General features: G+C 49.2%; 1 protein-coding gene across 2 annotated transcripts in view; it reads right to left on the bottom strand.

Moving 5' to 3' along the window:
* Positions 1 to 21,453, bottom strand: part of RGS9 (regulator of G protein signaling 9) — a 64,572-nt gene that overhangs the window by 31,746 nt on the left and 11,373 nt on the right. Inside the window, exons 2-9 of one of the 2 annotated variants that reach the window (XM_005597249.4) lie at positions 21,055 to 21,151; positions 17,583 to 17,633; positions 16,006 to 16,112; positions 15,757 to 15,808; positions 15,437 to 15,495; positions 14,360 to 14,436; positions 10,720 to 10,801; positions 3,327 to 3,398 (exon numbers count right to left, since the gene is read on the bottom strand). In XM_005597249.4, coding sequence (XP_005597306.2) covers positions 3,327 to 3,398; positions 10,720 to 10,801; positions 14,360 to 14,436; positions 15,437 to 15,495; positions 15,757 to 15,808; positions 16,006 to 16,112; positions 17,583 to 17,633; positions 21,055 to 21,151 — 597 coding nt within the window. The remainder of the gene's footprint in view (positions 1 to 3,326; positions 3,399 to 10,719; positions 10,802 to 14,359; positions 14,437 to 15,436; positions 15,496 to 15,756; positions 15,809 to 16,005; positions 16,113 to 17,582; positions 17,634 to 21,054; positions 21,152 to 21,453) is intronic. The other variant, XM_001499544.6, reaches the window with a different exon arrangement.

Genomic DNA, 21,453 nt, shown 5'->3' with positions numbered 1-21,453 from the left:
GAAGCCCTTAGCCCCGTGCCTGGCACACAAGGAGCGGTCAGCAAACATCAGCCATTACAGTCGTCCCTTCCCAGCCAGCGCTGGTCACACAGGAGCCACAAGAAGAAAGCTATCTGTCCCCAGTTAGTGGGAGGAGATGGGGGGCTTTCCCTCACTGAGGGCACCAGGCTGAGGCTCTGCAGAGCACAGGACTTAAAACTGAGGAGGCATATTTCTGCCTTTTACCCAAAGACCATTGTGCACGTCAGTGTAAACTGTGCTGTTCTCAGCAACTGCTTATGGGACAAGACAGGGAGGCAGGAAGTGGCGTGTATCTTCCTCCCTCCACCTCCAAACAGGGCAGAAGCATGAGGTGTAAGGACAGAAGAGGAAACTGGCCAGGTACAGCCTCCAAAAATGGGTCTAGGGTCTACGAGGCCCCCTCAATTCTCTCTCTCAAAGCATGGCGACAGCTATAATAGCAATGATAGCTACTGTTCGTGGAGTGTCTCTACATGTTGGATACCATTCTAGGTACTTCACATAAGTGATCTCATTGAATCCTCTGAGGAAGGCACTACTGCAATTCCCATTTTATAGATGAGGAAACTGAGGCTTTGAATGGCTCAAGAGCTTGTCCAAGATCACACAGCCAGGGAGTGGCAGAGCTGGCATTCATTCCCATATCAAAGCTCTCTTCAGCACGTCACATGGGCCCTCGTCACAAAATGACCATGGCAACCCTGTCAAGATCAAGGGAGGAAGGGCCAGCCTAGGCCCACCATGGCCCATGCCAGGCTAGAGCCCGGCCACCACTCAGTCTCAAACTCTGATATAAAGCTAAGGTAGGGGTTTGCATGCTTGGCGCCCCGCTATGCCTCAAGGTATGGGAACTGAGAGAGGAGACACCCTCTGGGTGTGGTCCCCAGCCCCTGTCCCCTGATCAGTTCCTCCCAGGGCTGGGCAGCCACACTGACCAGTGGCCAGCAGCCCGAGGAAGTGGGTTACCCAGGGCTCTGGACACCTGCCAGCCGAACAGCCTCCTTTCTTACGCTTGACGGTGTTTATTTCTTTGGGGTTTTCTGCCTTCATTTAAGGAAAACGGACCTATCTTCTCGAGAATTCACTAATTCTCAGAAATAGCTTCTCTGTTCAAACCAGGACTGTGAGCTTTTGTCTGAAATGAGACAATAATCCGAAACCTTCGCACTCCTAAGGCCTCATGGCGACACCTGACGTTCTTGCGATCCTCTCCTCTCCTCTCATGGGAAAACAGGTGACCCTTAGTCAACTGTGGTAAATGTTGCAAAGAGATCAAGCACAGCACCAGCCTCCGTTCCCCTGACAGCTGGATCTGACACACTTGCTGGGGCTGGCTGAGGGGAGGGGGCCCCGGCATGAGAATTACAGTTCTTTATTCTTCTTAATACTCCACAGCAGCCAGAGTGCAGACAGGAGAAAGAGAGCTGGAGGAAGAGAGACAGAGAGAAGATAATGGTAAAGAGAGTGAAAGCATGCCTGCGTCCAACGTCACCACCTCACCACCATGGAGACAGCCCTCAGCCTCACGCCCTCTGATGCTCAGCTCAGAGCACTGCCAGAAGCTGGCAAGAAACGGCCTTGAAAGCCAGAAGGCACGCTCTCTTCCCAGCCTGACTGCCAGTGAGCCCGAGATGCCTTCTCAGTGAGAGGGGCTCTGGCCATGCTCCTTGGAAGTTACCCCAAAGTAGCACCGAGGATGGAGCAGCTGGATTCCTCAGCTGTTCCCCCAGAGCTGAAGTTAAAGGTCCCCACTCCATTCACTAAGACAAACACACATAAACACATGAACAACATCCTGGCTGGTTGGGGTCAGAGTGACCGATGTGCTTTCTATCTCTACCCTCCCTTCCTCCACACCAGCGAGGTTTCCAGGACTGCCAGTTATTCATAAAGAAAGCAAATCTTCCACTGGGTTCAGTATTTTCCTTGATGATTCCATTGCCATGGCAACCAAGCCGACAAGGCCTCAGCAATTGTCTGTCATCTGATGAGGGGAACATGGAGAAGGCCGCTGAAGGCTGACAGTGCCACACGCCTATCAAAGGAAGGGTCACTCTGAGTTGTGAACAAGGGACCTAGTGATTCCCCTGGGTGACGCCCTCTGCAGACTTGTCTCTCTCCACATGGCCTCCATCCCTAAACCTGGGCCTCTGCCTCATGCACTGGTGGGGGGTCCCCACAGCCATCTGGAGTTCCAGGTCTCAGTGGGCAAAAGTACACATGGTCACAGAGCTACCTCATCACCTTTTCCCGCTCCTTCCTCTTTCTCCTTTGACTGCCTTCTTCCTCCTTTCCCAGCATATCCCTCCCGGCTCTCACTCAAGCCTGAGGCACTGCCAAGGCTGAGAGATGACACACTAGGCTAAAGAGATCCCTGACCCTTGCTGCCCAAAGACAACATCAGACGGAAAGCAATGAAACCATCTGAGACTCATTTAAGCGGGTTTCAGCCTGGTTTACTGGGATCAGTGGTTCTCAACCAGGGCCATTTTGTCCCCCAGGGTACATTGGACAATGTCTGGAGACATTTTTGATTGTCAGGACTGGGAAAGTCCTGACAGGCAGGGAAAGGCATGGAGCTACTGGTATCTAGTGGGTAGAGGCCAGGGATGCTGCTAAACATCCTACAATACACAAGACAGCCCTCCAAAGAATTACCCAGCCCAAAATAATAGTGCCATGGTTGAGAAACCCTAACCTGGATGTTCACTGTGTCAACAGCTTATGAGCTGCATTTCTTTAAATAAAAAACCGTCATGGGAAATTGGCCATCCATCATAAATGGCAGCCTATTTGGGGAAAGGGTCCTTTTAAAACAAAAAACATAGGAGCATCTTTGCAAAGATCCCACCCCACTGAGATGCAAAAGAAAGTGTGACCTTCCAGGTCCTGTCATGTGGATTAAGGTTTAAACCTAAAGTCTATTCAAGCGTTTTGAGCCTGGAGACCATAGTCTTCCGGGGGTCAGGGCACTGGCTGAAATTGTATGCAAAATGTCTGGCTGTGCATCTTTGGGTGGAATGAGCTCATAACTTTCATCAAATTTTCAAAGAGGAAAGTGACTCTGAAAACAACCATCTAGATCCCATTTGCTGTGACCTGCACTCCACATTCTCTCTTCTGTCTCTACGCAGGACCCTCCCCCCAACACCCAAGATGATATCACAGAGCCAAAGTCCCGCTCTCTTTGGCAGTCTCAAAAGGGGAGATAGCATTGCCCCAAGAGACACAAACAGATGTGTGGACACCTGCCCAGCCTAAGAATCTGACCTTAGCCCTGCCCAAAGTATACAGGAGAGACCTACCTGATTTACCTGAACTTCATTCGGATTGGTCACTCGGTCCAGGCCGTAGTCCAGCACATTGTTCATTCCTGGCTAAATGGAATAAAAACAACATAAGGACCACTTCTAGGAGAGTCTCCAGTTTCTGATTAACCTGGGTCTTGGCCAAGCTGTCAATCATGAGACTAAAATGAGAAGAGCTGTGGCCTAGCACACAGGGAGCTACAAGGGTATGTAAGACCCTCTGGGTGAGCTGGTCAGCCTCACGGGGCTGTTCTGCCACCATGGCATCCCCAGAATCTTTCACAGAGGCATGGATGGATGGATGGATGGATGGATGGATGGATAGATGGATGGATGGATGGATGGATGGATGGATGGGTGGATGGGTTGGAAGGAGGCTGAGTGGATGGATAGATGGGTGGGTGGGTGGATGGATGGATGGATGGATGGGTGGGTGGATGAGTGGATGGATGGATGGATGGATAAAAGGATGGATGAGTGTCTGGGTGGGTAGGTGGACGGGTGGATGGAAGACTGGATGAGTGCACGGATGGTTGGGTTAATGGACGGATGGATAAATAAAACTGAAACTCAGTAAGAGTTCACCGGGATTAGCACACGGGATTCCTGAGTCCTCCCACAGTGCTCCTTCCCCACCCTACAGTGCAGTGCTTTGGAGAGTCCAGGCTTTAGTCGGGCACCTCTAGGTTCCAGTCCTGGCTCTGCCACTTTCTAGCTGTGAGGAAGATCTTGGAAACTACCTCTCCTCTATGCACTCACTACCCCTTCTGAGAAATGGAGACGATCCCTCCTACTTGCCAGGTTCTTGTGAGCTTTTAACAAGATAGGGTATGAAGCTCTCAACAGAGGGTAGCTATTACTGAACAAGAGCTTGTATTCAAGTAAAGGCCTGGCCCAAAGCTGGGTCTCAGTCTCTGTCAGTTCCCTTCTCCATCAGGTAACCAACTCTCCAGCGTCTCGCTTTGTCTCTCAATTCCTTGAAGCCAGCAATGTGGGTCTTTCACTTCCCTCGCTGTCAGTTTGGTGCCAGGTACCCATCTGGGCTCTCTTCCCCAACAGACTCAGCCTCATCAACAGGATTAGGCACATTTTTAGCTCAGGGGTAGGGTTGCCAAATAAAATATAGGACGCCCAGTTACATCTGAACTTCAGATAAACAACACATTATTTTCATATATTATTTTATATATTCCATATGTTTTTTAGTATAAATATACAAGAAGTATAAAAACATTGGGACATAAGTCATTTGCTGTTTATCTGAAATTCAAATTTAACTGGGCATCCTCTACTTTATTTGCTAAATCTGGAAACTTAGCTCAACAGGCTACTGTGGGGGCAAATCCTAGGCACACAGCCCAAGCAAGGAAGAGAAAAAAGAAAGAAACAGAAAATGGGTGGAGAGGAGCACAGGGAAAGAGAGTGGCCTCCTGACCCTAGTTGTTACACGTGGACCTCAGTCAACAAATATTCATGGCTGACTTTGTGCTCAGCCCAGGCAAGCCCGTGGTGAATGTGACATGAAACCCCTGCCTTGAGGCATCTCCAGCAAGCATCTCAAGACACTTCCAGTATTGTAGGGGAGGCAGCCACTCAGCAACTAATCACACAAACAGTAAGTTACAGGTGTGACAAGTGCTATGAAGGGACAATACGGAAGTCCAAGCCAGCCTTCAATGGGCTCTCACCCAGCATTGGGGTGGGGGGAGTCCTCAGAATCAATGCCTTTGCCTAGAGAGGGTTCTAGGAATTGCCCCTCCATCTGGTACAGACAAATCCCCCTGAGGTGACTGAAGACGGACTCCACACACACTCCCTTACTCACACACACACTTACATACTCTCACACTGACAACCCACACACACATACACATACATTCACTCTCACACACAGTCACACACACCATCTCACACTCACACTCAAAGACTCACATGTACACACCCTCACACATACTCCACACTTACACAACTCACACTCATACTTTCACACTCACAGGCATGCACTCACTCTCGCACCGACACACATGCTTACACACTTGCACACTCACACATATATACACTCACACACACATACACACAGCCCACGCCCATGGTGCCCTTACAACCACCGGCTGGCTGCTCTTCCACAGGCACGCGCTGCCTCAGCAGCTTCGGTGCGGTTGTCTGCTCAAGTCCTGAATTAGTTCTCCAACTCTTTCCTTGGAACCTGAACCACGCTCTGATATAAATTCGGCTGCCCCGGTGCTCAACGCTGCACCTGTGTAACCGTAATCGGCACAGGGCTGCCCTCAGCTGCCCAGACCAGATGGCCAAGGACTCTCAAAGCTATACCACCCAGTGGGCTTCATTCTTCTGCCGGCCCATCCAGTGCCAGTACCTCCTGTCTTTCCTCAGCTCGACACAGTGTCCAGGCAGCTCCTCTGGCTGCCCCGCTGCCCAGGCTCCTGTCTCCTCTCGGCATCTCCGTAAGTCTCAGTTGTTCCCGATCAAACTGTGGTCCCATGCCAGCGCCCTGCCTTCAAAACTTCCCAGGGTGCTGCCCTTCTGCCTCTGCTGGTTTGGGAACCTCCCAGGCTCCATTCATTCATTCATTCATTCATTCATTCATCAGGTACATAAAGTCTTTGTTCCCAGACAGCCACCAGAGCCACTACTGATGCAGTTTCTGGTACTCAAGAGGATGCTCGAATGAAGATAACCCAGAACTGACTGTCAGTGCACAGGAAACAAGGGCAACCGGTATCCTTGTGGCGGGCTGCCAGAAGAAAAGGAGGCAGGCAATGTATTCAGCCCTGAAGCCATGTGAGGAAAGCCCTCCAGAGATGGTCACGCCTCCTCCTTCAACCGGAGGAACTGTGGATGCCAGGGTGTGACGCCCTGACAACATCCCTCAGGCATAAGCCAAAGAGGCAATTTGCTAAACGCTTCATAATTCAGGTTATGAAAGGACCTCTGTACCCCAGCAGCTGCTCCATGAGGAGGCGACACGCCCAGAATCAGCATTCAGAGCAGGGCCAGGGGGAGCCGATGTACACTTCTTGGGGACACTCCACCACGTCCCTCCTGTCCCTTCTCTCGTTCTCCTCTCTCTCTCATCATCATGCCCTTCCCTAGTATATCAGTTCAGACCCTTTTGGTGCATAAGACAGAAAACAAAGAATAAATAAAATACCAAATTGTTTTATAAACAAAATAAAACAGGAGAAAGAGAGAGAGATGAGGCTGGAACAGGGAGATGAGTTAGACTGAAGGGCTAGAGAAGTCAGCTCCATGCAGATGATGGCTTGAACGTCACTTCCACGGAGAGGTGTTCCCAGACCCCGAGTCTGACACAGGACCCCCGCCTCTCACAAGCTGTCCTGGCATTCTGTACAGCACAAACTCATCTGTGCAATCATTTTAGCCTGTGTCTCTCCACCAGACTTCAAGCTCCGTGAGGGCACAGGCCACATCTGTCTTGGCTCACAAGTCAAATATTCCCATTGCCTAGTCAGCACCCGGCATAGAGTGGGCATTCACCAAATAGATGTCGAATTTATTTTTTAATTTGGATCAGAGTATATGGAGTTTTCCATCTTGTTTTTCTAATGTAACATTATATATCGGATCATTTTCCTAGGTCAATAAATGGTCTTTGAAAATATTATTGTAATAGCTTCACAGTGTTCCGTTATACAGATATACCTTAATTTATTTTGCCATTCTCCATCGTTAGATATTTAGCTCAACCTCAACAGGAAACAGGGCAGACATTTTCTCTGGTGAATATCTGCATTTGTGGTTGAAACAAAGGCCACTTAGCTTGATATTCAGACAAGTGACCACTTGATTTAAAGTTCACACTGCCAAAGGCAGCCTCTGTCCTGGACCATATCCTCCATACATCCATGGTCCATACGTCAGGGGACCACGTCCTCCACATATCCATGGTCTACATGTCAGGGGACCACGTCTTCCACATATCCATGGTCCACATGTCAGGGGTCCACATCCTTCATATACCCATGGTCCACATGTCAGTAGCCCATGTCCTCGGGAGACACACAAATCACAGATGATGCAGAAAAGATGCACAGAAGGCCTCAAAATGACTTTGCTAAAGGAACCATTTCTCCCTCTGTTCATTTACACAATTAACTGCTGTTTGCACTGTGCTCAGCTCTGTACTTTGTTCCATTTGGGTAGAAATTGAGCGAGGAACATGACTTCCCTTCCTTACAGGATGCTGAGTCATGGGTGGCATTTGGGCTCAGGATGGAGATTGGGGCCAGATCCCTCGGCCACCACCACCCACATCTGATCTCGGCCTCTGCCCGTGATGATCTCCCTGACACAACATCTGGCACGACATTCCTTCCCCCCACCTTCATCAAGCACCCTCACTGTGCCCCTCAGCCCCTAGGTCTTATGTTTGGGAGAGTGCTGCTCACCTACTATGGCAATTTGAAACCTGAGCTCCTTGAACAGGGAGAGCGGACCACATGCAGATGCACCTTCCACAGCAGCAGCATGTCAGATAGACATGTCTTCACATCCCAGCACTGTGCCAGGTACTGAAACTCTCTGAAACTTGATCTCCCCATCTGAATAATGGGGATGGTGATACTCCCTACCTCACAGCATCCTCAGGGAAACGGGATCATCCCTGGCAAGAGCTTAACACAGGCACGCAGTAGGCTCAATGACTGTTAGCTGTTATTTTAAACCCAGCACCCAACTCCGTAGCTGGCACAGAGTCAGGGCCCCACGAAGTTTTCACGGATTAATGGACAGAGAAGTGAACAGGGGGATGACTCAGTCCAGAGACTGCAAGCCATGTCCCACACAACAGTTGGTTACAGTCAGTCTACATATTGGCTGCTCCACTCTTCACAGAGCCAAATGCTCTGTTTGCCTGGTTGGCTTTTTTCCCACTGAACTGACAGTCTGTTTGGGTCTCCTGGAGACAGCCTGACAGTCTCTAAGCTCCTGGGCTTCCTGAGTTTGTCAGTTAGATTGCTCAATTTCTGGGCTGTGACAGACTCCAAACAGGAAGCTCTTCAAACAGAACACGTTCCTGACCCTAACCTCTCAGGCATCCGAGAGGCTGAGAGTGTTTTAAGAAAGTCTGGAAGAGCAGGACCCAGACGTACTCCGGCCTCACCTCTGACCCACTGGTCCAGTTCTGACCCAGGGACCAGCAGTGAGAGAGGCTAGATGTGAGGCGCAGTTTTGTGTTTGAGGAGTTTTACAACCGCTCCGAGTACATCAAAGCCTCACTCTGAACTTGGGTCCCCAGCGCTATCAAAGAGGCACCAGGCACATTTGAACCTTGGCATCACATTTGTTAGAGCTGCAGTGACTCATGCCATGCTCTAATGACCAAGGAGGTTACACAAAGGCCTTAAATGCACTGAGATATTACGATGATGACGACAATGATAATGACAGTGACGGTGATGGTGGTGACGAAGGTGGAAAAGTACGGGAAGTAGGGGAGGTGGTGGAGGCAGGGGAGGTGGAGGTGACGATGGGGGTGGTGATGGTGGAAGTAGTGGTCAGAAACACACTGTCACATTTATGTACTTCTGTATCATGTCATGAAGAGCCACTACTCAGTCATCTGCCTGGCGTGAGAGCTGGGAGCTTACCCCAGGAGAACTGGGGAGAACTCAGATAATCAGTTTCTCATTTTGTTCCCTATAGGCCTCCTGGTTGCAGGGACAGAGAAGAGGACAGGGACATAGGGCAGATCGCGTGCACAGCCAGTCTATGTCACTTTGCAGGAATGCACTCACACTGGCATTCTCACACCACGGGGTCTCTGCAGGTAATACGGAAGCCATTCTCCATCCTGGAAGGAGTAGGAGTCCCTCGGTCATGGGTGCCACTGGGCACCAGGGCATCTTGCCAAATGAGTGGCTTATCCACCATTTGCCCTTATCCTCACCAAGGCTCTCCCTTTAGGAACAGATGCCCAAATGCAGGCCGAACAATGTACAGTTCCCTTCTCATACAAAGAGCTCACTCCTGAGCTACTAACAGGGAGGCATGTGCTTGGCTCTGTTTCTCCAGGACCATGGGCTCAGTCATCCACTCTGTCACCCACTCCCCATTGAGCATCGGCTAACTGGTCTACCTAGATAAGGAGCCCTGAAACAAAGCAAAACCAAACAAGCTTCTTGGGGATCAACCTCAGGAGCTTAACCTTGGCAAGAAGGCATCCAAACCAATGCCCTGACAAAAGGAACTCATTACAGGAATCTGTTTTGGTTTTTTTGCTGGGGAAGATTAGCTGTGAGCTAACATCTGTTGCCAATCTTGCTCCTTTTTTTTTTGCTTGAGGAAGATTAGCCCTGAGCTAACATCTGTGCCAGTCTTGCTCCACTTTATACAATGGTCGCTGCCACAGCATGGCTGATGAGTGGTGTAGGTCTGCACCCAGGATCCGAACCCACGATCCCAGGCCACCAAAGTGGAGCATGCCGAACTTAACAACTACGCCACAGGGCTGGCCCCAGGAAATCTGTTTTGAATATAGAAAGAAAATAAGAAAAGTGCCAAAATCTGATGGGCTTGCAGTTCAAAAACCCATAAGCTTTGGCATCATGATGGATCCAGTGCCCTCTCTGGTTCTGAGAATTTGGCTACCTGGCAGGGAAGGGAACTAAAGGAGGAGGAGCAAGAACATGTTTTGAACTCTTCACTTTCCAGAATCCTTTTGACATCTCCCACCTCCTGAGTGGCAGCAGAGCTAACCACAGTGGGGGATGGTTACAGCCTGCCTCTCTGTGCTCAGGAACGAGGCCACCATTTCCCAGTGATGAGCTGTGACAAGTTACATCACTCTGTACAGCTTGTCTCTCTAGGCCACTAAGTCCCAAAGCCAGAGAAGCAATGAGCTCTAAGCAATGAGGCCCAGCACACACTTATTCCTTCCCGTCTCCTCCCAGCTCAGCCACTGGGGACTGGATTGAGAAGAGGAAAAGGAGAGGGAACAAGAGACAGGAGGCACGCTCTGCTCTGCAGCATCAGTTCTCTGTAGTATTTTATTTTCCTGCTTTGGAGCCTATGTTCTAGTTTTTTCTTCTTATATTCCTTTTCCAAGGTATCCTGACCCCCTCAAAAAAGTCCTAGCCCTCATAAAACACAAACTCACTCAGGTCCCTCCCTTAGGTAATTTCACTTAGTCCTCACACCACAGATGAGCCACAAGCAGACCCCATCCAGACAGCGTATTTCCTCTTCCAGCCAAGAGGCGCTTGGATGCTAACCCAACACTGAGCAGCTCCTCCTGCTGGTTCAACTCTAGCCCCAGAGGGAGATGAGCCAGCAAAAGGGATGGTGAATACAAGGTGGGCGTGGCAAGGCATAACAAGAGATGGGTGAAGCCAGGAAGGATAATACTCACAGGGCATCGGTGGACGAGCCAATATGCCTTCTCCTGGCAATCCAATGCATACCTGTCTGCTTTATTCCTTTCCTTTCCAGCCCTGAAAAGCCAAGAGCCATGTTGAAGGCCAATAAGACTTTGCATCTTTTGCTCAGTGATGGACCCCACTCTTGATGACCTGGACCACTCTCTCAATATGCCCAAGTAATCTGTATTTGCCATAATAATAATAAAAATAGCAAACACTAATATCACACTTATGTGCTAGGTACCCTGCTAAATTCTCTCATATGGATTAACTCATTTAATCCTCCCAGTGTCGTTTTCTCACTTCAAAGTTCACAGAATTTAAGCAAAGGGAGGTTGAATGCCCCACCCAGGGTCACACTGTCAGCAAGTGGCAGAAGGGGGACTTAACCCAGGGGTCTGGTCCCAGATCTAGCTCTGCCTGAGAGCACTGTGCTGAGATGCAATCACGCCACCATGACTATCCCTAGAATTGAATCGTCTCTACCAACTTCACCACTGGAGCAAGTATGGATGACATTCTGGGCTGACATTTGATCATTTGGCTGAACATTATAATCAGCATCTAAACAAGCAGGGAGCAAGCAATGCCAGAGTTTGTAACAGGGAAAATGCTGGCCTCGGGGAGTCCTCATTTCTCTCTACCTGTCAGTTCCACTCTGTCACCTCAAAGAGTTCATGCCAAGTGAGGGTTTTTTCTGAGCCCAACTTATTACTGTAAAAGGCTATTTATCTTCCCTCTGATCTCTCAGCCTCCCCCTTTCCCATTGTGGATAGGAAATGATGCTATGCTCTCCTCCTACAGGAGCCAGGCAACATTAATGATGGTGCCATGGGCCCCATTCAGCACCATTTCCACGGCGACCTGTGCTCTCACTCGGTAATGCTTATTTTCCCAGGCAACGTGGGATGACGCATGTGGCCTCCACAAGACAGAGTCGGTGGACTGATTTGCCAGCTAACGTATTGTGGATAACATCATCACATCCAGAGAGCCAGATGGGTGAAGAGTGCCATTCCACTGGCGCTTTCTACCAACCTGCTTTGGATATTAAATATAAACATGATGGCTCCAACTTCCCCTGAGCAACCTAACTGGATTTTCCATCAGGTTAACTACCCCATGTCCTCAGGACAATGAGCCACAGTCACCTGAGGTATTGTGGAACCTCCATAAGGCTGGACACCATGTAAATACAGCTGATTGCTAATCTACTCCAACGGTCCCTTGTGGCTTTGCTCTTCTGCTCTTCTCTGACAGATGGTATTGGAAGAAAGTTGTGATGAATGGAGTCCAAGAGTACCAATCAACAGGGAATTATTTTAGTTTGTCATATGATGAATTTTTTAGCAACAATATCACTTAATCAGTTATTCAATTATTCATGTACTGATTGATCTCCCACTACATTCCAAACACTAGAAATACAGTGGTGGACCAAACAGGCTGTTATGGACAGAATGTTTGTGGCCCCCCAAAATTCACATGTTGAGGCCCTTCCCTACAATGTGATGGTATCTCGAGATGGGGTCTTTCAGAGGCAATTACGGTTTAGAGGCAATAAGATGAGGTCATGAAGGTGGGGCCCTTATAATGACATTAGTGCCCTAATAATAGGACACCGGAGTTTCTCTCTCTTTCTCTCTCTCTCCCCCATGTGAGGACACAACAAGAAGGCAGCCATCTGCAAGCCAGGAGGAGAGTCCTCACCAGAAACAAACCCTGCCAAAACCTTGAGCTTGCACTTTCCAGCCTCCAAAACTGTGAGAAAATAAATGTCTGTTGTTCAAGTCACCCAGCCTATGGTATTTTGTCATGGGAGCCTGAGCTGGCTAACACAAAGACATATTCCTTGCCCTTGAGTGGCTTTGGGTCTAAACATTACATAAATAGTCAAGAAATAAATATAGAATTACAGATTGTATTATGAGCTATAAGGAAATGTTCAGGGTACTACAATGCAGAATCGGGGATGGCTGCTGGTGGTGGTTTTTGAATATGTCTACACTTCTATTGAGAGGTGGGTCCATATCCCCACCCCCACTCCCTTGAAACCAGGTGGGTTTCTGTGACTGTATCAACCAAGAGAGTACATCAGAAATGGTATTGTGATTTCTGAGGCTAGGCCATAAAAGGTGGAACAGCTGCCACCCTCCTCAGTGGAATATTTGCCCTTGAAGCCTCTAACCACCTGTAAGCAACGTGACTGCCCTGATGCCACCATGCTGTGAGGAAGCCCAAGCTAGACCACATGGAGGGGCCCAGAGGCCAGAGGAAGAGGGCAAGCAATATGGCTATTTTATGCGTCAACTTGACTGGGCCAGTGGTGCCCAGATATTTGGTCAAACATTATTCTGGGTGTGTCTGTGAGGGTGTTTTTGGATGAAGGTATTTTCAGTTGAAGACCTGAACAGAACAAAAAGGCTGATCCTCCCGCAAATAAGCGGGAACTCTTCCCGCCTGATGGCCTTGAGCTGGGACACTGGTTTTTTCCTTCCTTCAGACTCAAACTGAAACATCGGCTCTTCTTGAGTCTTGAGTCTGCCAGCTTTCAGACTAAAACTACACCATCAGCTCTCCCGGGTCTCTAGCTTGCTGCCTGCAGGTCTTGGACCCTCTCATCAATGTGTGAGCTAATTCATTATATACGTATGCATCCTATTGGTTCCGCTTCTCTAGAGCATTCTCACTAATCCACCACTACTCCAATTCCAAGCCATAACCACAGGAGCAGCTTCGGCTGATGCGCTGTGAGCAGAAGTGACACGCATCACTGTGACCCACACAGGCTCTCTCCCCCTGCTCCAGCAAAGGCAAAGCCCAGATGGTGCTGCTCCTTTAGCATGCGTCCTGGAGTGACACAAAGCATTTCAGGGCCCCAGCTGACCCACAGTGGACATGGAACATGAGCAAGACATGAATCTTGGGGTTTGATGCCCCTGAGAGTTGGGGGCTGTTAGTTACGAGAGCCTGGCCTCATCCTGACTCAGACACTCTCAGCATTTACATCTGCCTCTCCTAGACAAGGCGGAGCCCTCAAGGGGACTCTCAGCCCAGTTCTGAAGTGGACAGCAGGCAAATGAGAGCCTGTGAGTGGTTCTAATGTGCGACTCTGATTGTACGTCTCTCCTGCTTAAAATCTTTCTATGGCTCCCACTGGCGCTCAACACAAAGCCCTCTCACAATCTGCTCCTGCTAACATCTCCAGCCTCACTTCTGCCAGTTCCAGGCCTTGCACTCTCTGCTCCAGCTACAGGGAATTGCTTTAAGCAGGGGCTCGTCTGCCTCCAGACTCTGGTTCTGTCTGTTCAGAACACCCTTCCTTCCACCCCACCGCTCCTCTCCATCCACCATCACCATCCCACACCCGGATACCTCCTATGCAGCCTCCAGGTTCAATGCTGTTTCCACAGCTCCTTCTGCAAACCCCTGCACGCAGCTCTCATTTCACCACAGCATCACAGCCTGTTCGTTTTTCTGCCCAACCCACAGACTGTGTCTTTATAGCCCTTATGCGTAGCCCAGTGTTGGACACATAAATGCCCAATAGAGCTTTATTTTAATAAGAGGAAACAAAGAAAGAAGGGAGGGAGGAAGGACAACCAGAGGACGAACGTGATGTCCACTCACCTGTACTGCTCCTTGGCCTGCATAATGACAAAGTCCCATTTGTAGTTAATTTTTTTGTTCAAGAAATAGTAATTTTCCTAGAGAAGGAAAAACAAAATGAGAACACTGCACCTCGTGACACACGCCGTGTGCAGAGGGCAGAAAACCCTATGTCACGGACAGCTGCCCCTGGCTCCGCGGCAACTACAGACCCAGCCTAACAGCCTCCCACCCCAGCTTTGCAAAGGCGTTCATTCTAGTAACACCAGATTCTCAAAGAGCCTCCACAACAAAAGCCACAGCTTGGCCTGGATTTTGTTTTTAATAAATGTATCCCAAATATGATTAGGAAGTGGGGCATAGGGTGGGGGAAAATATGCAACAAGAGAGCATCACAGATCCACAAAGACAAGCCCTCATGTTGGTGTGATGCTGGCGCTTCTAAAAACATGTTTGTAATGAATAAAAACACAGCAAGATTGCCGCCATCTGCCCAGAAATTTAGCCTTTTGAGGGTTAGGGTGCGTTCTTTGAGAAATCTGACTGATCCAATCTAAAACTAAAGTCTATGCTATTGTTTTAACCTCACAAACTCAAGTTCAAATCTGTTCATCATGTAATACACATTATCATGCATATTAATTAGGTTATATTGTTTGCAGACAGCAACAGGAAGGTGGTAGCTACTGTGTGCCCAGTAGCCACTGAGGTAAGGACTTAAATTACAGAAGGAAAAACTGAAGCTTGACATGGGGAAGAATTTACTTCAGTGAGCTGCTTCTAAGTAGATGCATGGATGATGGATGGATGGATGGGTGGGTGGATGGATGGATAGATGGATGGGTGATAGGTGGATGGGTGGATGGGTGGGTAGGCAGATGGATGGATGGATGGATGGATGGATGATGGGTGGCTGGATGGGTGGATGGGTTGGTGGGCAGATGGATGGATGGATGGATAATGGGTGGATGCGTGGGTGGATGGAGGATGAGGGTACATATGAATGTGGTAATAGGGGCAACAGGGACAAAACCACTCAAGACTATATTCTATATTCCACTCAATTATAATAACCTATATTTGAAAGTATCTCTGTACCTTTTCATATTCTTCTAAAATCCCTTTCTTCTTAATATTTCGCTTGGCTAGATAGATGGCTGGAAAGGAAAAAAATGATATTTTCCATCATCATCATATTTCAAAATGGCATCTGCAGGTTCTCTATGCATGAGGCTGCTGTGCTCGGCTTGGTGCACAGAACACTCAGCAGACCCAGTCCCTTCCCCAGGGAACACTCTCAATACAGATGTGAACTGACATAAAGGTCATGATGACAGCAAGACAAATGTCACCGAAATGCAGCGAATAAAGAAGCAGCACGTTAAGCACTACCACAGGAACAGGAGAAGTGGAGTTACCATAGTCTGTATCTTCAGCTGGCCACTGCTGGGTGGGCCAGAAATACGGCGTCTACAAAAGAAACCAGGAAACCACGCTTAAACACTGTGACCCCTTGGGCCCCCAGCCCTACTGCTTAAGAGACGAAACTATCTTAGTCCCCTCCACCATTTCTAAAGTCCTGATCTGTGAGGATACGAAGCCAAGAAATTATCTTTTCAGATAAGATTAACCCTAAATGAACACCCAAGGTCAAAGCCAAAACTCACCTGAAATCGGTAGAGGCTGCCATCGGGTTTGAGAATGAGGTTCTTGGGGTCTTGCAAGGGGTAAATGTAGCCATACTTGACGACAAAGTTGCCCAAGTTCTGTGCCTCTGGGGAGAAGCAGTTCAGACATGGAAGTTAAGAGCAGAGACCGTAAGCAGAAGCTCATTGTCTGGCCCTACACAGCATGCCCAACTCCAGAGAGAGACCCCCATCCTAACAGCACTTCATCCAAGGAGTGAGGACACTGGTTCCCGAACTTGGCTGTGTCCCCAATTACCAGCAGGGAGCATGCTAACAGGAGGATTCCACAGCAGCCCCTGGGAGTGACAACTCAGCAAGTCGAGGGGAGCCAGTGAACCCGAATGTTAACAGGTGCCACACGTGGACCGCTGCAGGTGTTTGGGGAAATCCTGGAGAAGCTTCTTTAGGACCTTTGGGTCTGAAGAAGGCCCCAGGAGCAGGGAGAAAATGTCTGTTTGACCAACAAAGATGTCCTCACTCAAAAAGAAAAGGGAAGGGAGGCCATGCTTATCGTCAACTTCTGTCCTGAGCTCAACTCTACCTGCCTCCCAGGTCCAGATCTCCAGCCCCTCCCCAGCTCACCTTAATTCCCACACCTCTCTGATTTGTTTGGAAACACAGTCTTGTTTCTGGATCTTCATTAATAAAAGGAAAACCTTCCTGGTTCTTTCTCAGAGGCCCAATGAAAGCAGGCATCTTTCCATCATCAGGAGAATTCCAGCCCTCCAGGCCCACCCTGCTCAAGGATTCAACCCACAGCCCATCCCACAGCTCAGCCTCCGAGGCTCGGGGAGACTTCCTCCCCAATGCTCCCTCTTCAGGTCCCAGTCCCTCCATCATAGACTAGATCCTCATTTTTTATACCTGGTTGTATCAACAGCCTTTATTCTAGTGGGAAGACTGGACCCCAGATTCTTTCTGCTCCAACGCATCCTTCAAACTGCTGCCAAACATCCTCGTTTACACATGATTGTCAAACACACTGCCATGCTCAAAAATCCCCTACGGCTTCCTACTGCCTTCCTCCCAGCTAAAACTTGGATTCTGCAAATATGCCAGGTGCACTCCCATCCCTCCACTGCCCTCCATCCCCAGCTGAAATCATTTCTCCCAGTTTCCCCTGCCCCACCCCACCCTGTTACCACTCCATTTCTTGTTCACTCCATTTCTACACCATTGTTTTTGCTAGTTTCCCCTTCCAGGAAGACAGAGCCTCCAAGCTCCCCTCCACAATTCACAGGCATCACTTCTTTCAAGACCGAGTGTATGTATGCATCACCCCCTCCAAGAAGTCTTTCTTGACTGACTCCTCCCCGATTACCCCTGTTATTTATATGCTCTCAATATTTTATATGAAACAACTATTGGTTCCCCAATCATCACACCTTCACTTTTGATTCTGGTTGCTTTACACAGGAAGGGGTCGTCTCTCCAATTAAAATGTCAATTTCTCAGGGACACAGGTTAAGCCTCCATTTAGTTTCTACCCTCCAGAGACTCTCGCGTGTGCTGACACACAGTGGTCCTTAGTGACTGAGCGCCGCGCGAGCTCTCACCCAGATTGGAGATCCAAAGTCGCTGCACGATCCACTGTAGAACATCACTTCCTGCAAACCAGAAGTCGTTGGCCATCGTCAGAACCTCCCGAATCATCCTCGGACCTCCACGCCCCCTCCGCCCTGCCTCCTCCCTGCCCAGCTGTGATCTCGTCCCTCTTCTGCCCAACACTTTCAGGGACTCCCCTCCCGCCTCCCCAGTATGCCAGTCTAAACTCTGCAGCCCGTAATTCAGGGCCATCCATGACCCAACTCCAGCCAGATTTCCAGCTTAACCCCCACCCCCACACACCCTCAGGCTTTACCTCTCTCTCAGTACTTCTTTTCTTACCTAAGATAATTTGTGCATGGTCTCTCATTCATCAGATAGGAAGTAAACAGACTAGGTCTTAACACTGAGAAAAAACAGACTCAAAGCAAGCTGGCTATGGCACTTGGATGGAGCCTGGACCCATGGATGTATATCAGAGCCAGGGATGGGAGGAGAAGTCGGGGGGCTGGGGTGGGAGGCCGGGTCTCCTATGCCCCCACGTTCCCAGGCAGAGCTCTGAGGAGTCAGAAAATCCTACATTCAAACCTGGCCTTCCAAGCCATTGTGACGGTACTTTTGTCAAAGCAGGAGGATGGGACATATTTTAGTGACACTTTGTAGGTTGAATTATAACTTTGAACAAGGGAACACAAGTCCGTCTGCACTTCTGCTCTGGGCCCTGCAAGTCTTAGGGGCTGGGCTGGGAACAGCACAGAGTGAAGACTGGTGTGAGAAAAAGCAGGAGAGGCAGGCGGAGATGAGATGAGGACAGAATGTGCACCCCTTCCACCCTCCCACCAAGAATTCCTGGGGGCACGGCAGGACCTCAAGGAAGCTGCACACCTCCTCTTCAACCTGGGCCCTCTGGCTGAACATGCTCCTTGTAGGAGGAGGGCAGCAGCATCTCGGAAGAAAGATGAGATGTCCAGGAACCAAGTACCCAACTCAGATGCCTTCTTGCAAACACCAATGACCACATTTTCCAGCAACTTCAGCCTGCTTTACAAAGGCCAAGCTGGGTCACCTGCCTGCAATGGGAACCAGCCCACAAAACACATCAAGGAAGAAGGGCAGGGTCTGAGACCCCACTGCCTGTGTCCTTGTGGCTGGACTGTTGCAAATAAAACTTTCCTTCTCGGAGGGGGTGAAGGGGTATTTCTTCTGGTGCCCCCCAGGAAGGCCCTTATGGCCCACTCACACACTCTCTGGGCTTAATTACCTGCCCACAGCATGGCTGGGAATGGACGACCTGCGACTCCTCCCTTCCTATTCACGCCCTGGAGCAATGTCCAGCCATTATCTCTCTCAGTGCCCACATGCCCACCATTATTGCTTCAATGTGTTCTCCTCTGTTCTCTTGGCTTTATTTGCTCCTGGTTGGCTGTTCAAAAGCAAAACTCTTTATCTAAAATCCTACTTAAAATCCTAGGACTGTGTGTTTTAGACTGTCGACTCCAAGTCTTTTTAAATGCTACACAGTGAAATGCAGACCAAGAGAGACCCAGGCAGACAGCGGACTGATTAGCGCTGTCCACCAAGGAGCCAAGGGTTTTCTCATCCACTTGACCATTTCCTGAAATAGATCAAATGAGATTACGGGGCCACCAGCATCTGCACCATGTGGTCTGCGCTGACAGCATGGCAGGCTCCCACGTCAGCCACCTTTGTCCCCATAAGCCCTGGGTCACCTGTCATCCAAGGAGGTGGACGCGATCACCCAATTTGCTTTTATTAGTGCTGATGTTTCAGGATAGAGCTTCTCCCTGGGTTCTGTTCCAACAGGAGCTGGAATCGCCCATTCAGGAGGAACAAGAGAAAACATGGCGGGGCAGTGGGGGTGGCAGTCAGCCTTGCCCAAATCCAGGAACCAAGTGTGCCCCAGGCGCAAAGAAGGAAAGCAGTGGCCAGCCCGGTGGCAAGTGGTTAAGTTCATGCACTCCTTTTTGGCAGCCTGGGTTTATGGCTTTGGATCCCAGACACAGAGCTGCACACAGCTCATCAAGCCACGCTGTGGCAGGGTCCCGCATACAAAATAGAAGAAGATTGGCACAGGTGTTACCACAGGGCCAGTCTTCCTCCTCAAAAAGAAAAAAAGAAGAAGGCAAAGCAGCTCACACACACGGACAGTGGACAAGAGTGTGGACGCTAAAGGCACACAGCTGGGCTCAACTCCAAGTTCAGCCATGTATGAGTTTAGTGACATAGGGACAAGTCATGAACCTGTTTGCATCGCCATGGCCCCAAGTGCAAAAAGGGAACAGTCATATCTATCCCTAAATTTATCGTGGGTATTAACTGACAGCACAGAAAATTGCTAGCTATCGCCACCCATCGAGCATCCACTGAGAGCTGACCACTCACACAGTACTATCTCATTTAATTCCTGCACTTGTTCTCTTACACAGAGATTGCTATTTCTGCTTTTAAAATGAGAAATTGGAGACCAGGGCTACACAGCTAGAAAATGGTACCTGAAGGATGCAAGCCCAGGGTGCCTGACTCGATGTCTAGAGCTCATGACACAGTGCCAGACCAGGACTGATTCACACATTTGATAAACTTTGATTAAACCCCTGCCCTGACCCTGACCTTTGCCTCTGCAAGACTAGGGCATCTTGAGCGAAAAATAAACCATCAGTCATGGGTGGGGGAGAGAGCGAGGGCTCACAGGGAGCACCGCCAGCCCGGTGTGAGACCCGGGCTTGTGCTTTGAGAAACTGTCTGCTTCTGCAGACAATTTGCCTCAGCGGGAAACATCCTCTTTACTGAAAAACCAAAACCATACAACACATGCAACATGTGAATTGAAAGGCATTCTTCTTTTGGGGTCAGCCCCTTCTGCTGATATCCTCAAATGATACTCTGCAAGCATCATTTATCCCACACCCAGAGAAGGGAGACAACGCTGCCATCCACACGGGGTGGTTAAGAAGGGTCTGAACATGAATTAGAAGGTAGGGAAGGGTGGAGCAGACAAAGGTCAATTTTTTTCTGCCAAATAGTATTTTTTTTCTGCTACCTGGTTTCATTAAAATAAAACAAGGCAAACAAACAAAAAAAGTGACAGTAAACCTTTTTTATATGACCTCCTGGGAAGAATGGCTTCATGAAGTGACCCACTGACTCCTTTTCTCCTTCCTTTCTGATCCCTTCCTCAGAAGGAGCCAGTGGTCCAGGAACCAGCTAACTTCTTCTGTAAAGGGCTAGAGAGTAAATATTTTCGGTTTTGTGGGCCATAACACGGTCCCTGTACAACTCCTGGACTCTGCCATTGTAGTGAAAAAGCAGCCAAAGACAATACACACATGGGGACGTGGACATGTTCCAATAAAACTTTATTTACAAATACAGACTCGGGGCCGAATTGGCCCGTGGGCTAGAGTTTGCCAACCCCTGTGTGTGGTCTGTTCCAGGCCAGGACTAAATCACAAGACACATTACCTGTCATGGCGTGAGGGACGCTGGTGACGAGGACCTTCTGGTTCTGCATTTTGATCCCCGTCTCTGGGTTCTGCATGTCCTTCACTAGAGCTTCAATCTGCAAGAAAGAACCAAAAAAGCTGGCCGACCAGAACCCTCCCAAAAGCTGAGTAAGGCCTTTCTGCAGCACTGAGGGGACAAAAGATACAAAGATGAACACAACAAGCTTACCACCAGGAGCTTACAACCCAGGTGGCACTGAGTGACTACAATGCAACAAATCTAGACGCGTGCTTCACACACACACACACACACACACGCACGCACCCTCCCTGCGTGTGCGAGCCCAGAGAGATTCATTCTGACTCAGAGACCTGGCAGAGGCTTTTAAGAGAAGATGGGACTTAGCAAAAAAGGATT

The sequence above is a fragment of the Equus caballus genome, chromosome 11 (assembly GCF_041296265.1).
Source record: "Equus caballus isolate H_3958 breed thoroughbred chromosome 11, TB-T2T, whole genome shotgun sequence".
Taxonomy (NCBI): domain Eukaryota; kingdom Metazoa; phylum Chordata; class Mammalia; order Perissodactyla; family Equidae; genus Equus; species Equus caballus.
Note: the sequence above shows the minus strand (reverse complement) of the source record. Positions and strands in the feature narration are given on the sequence as shown.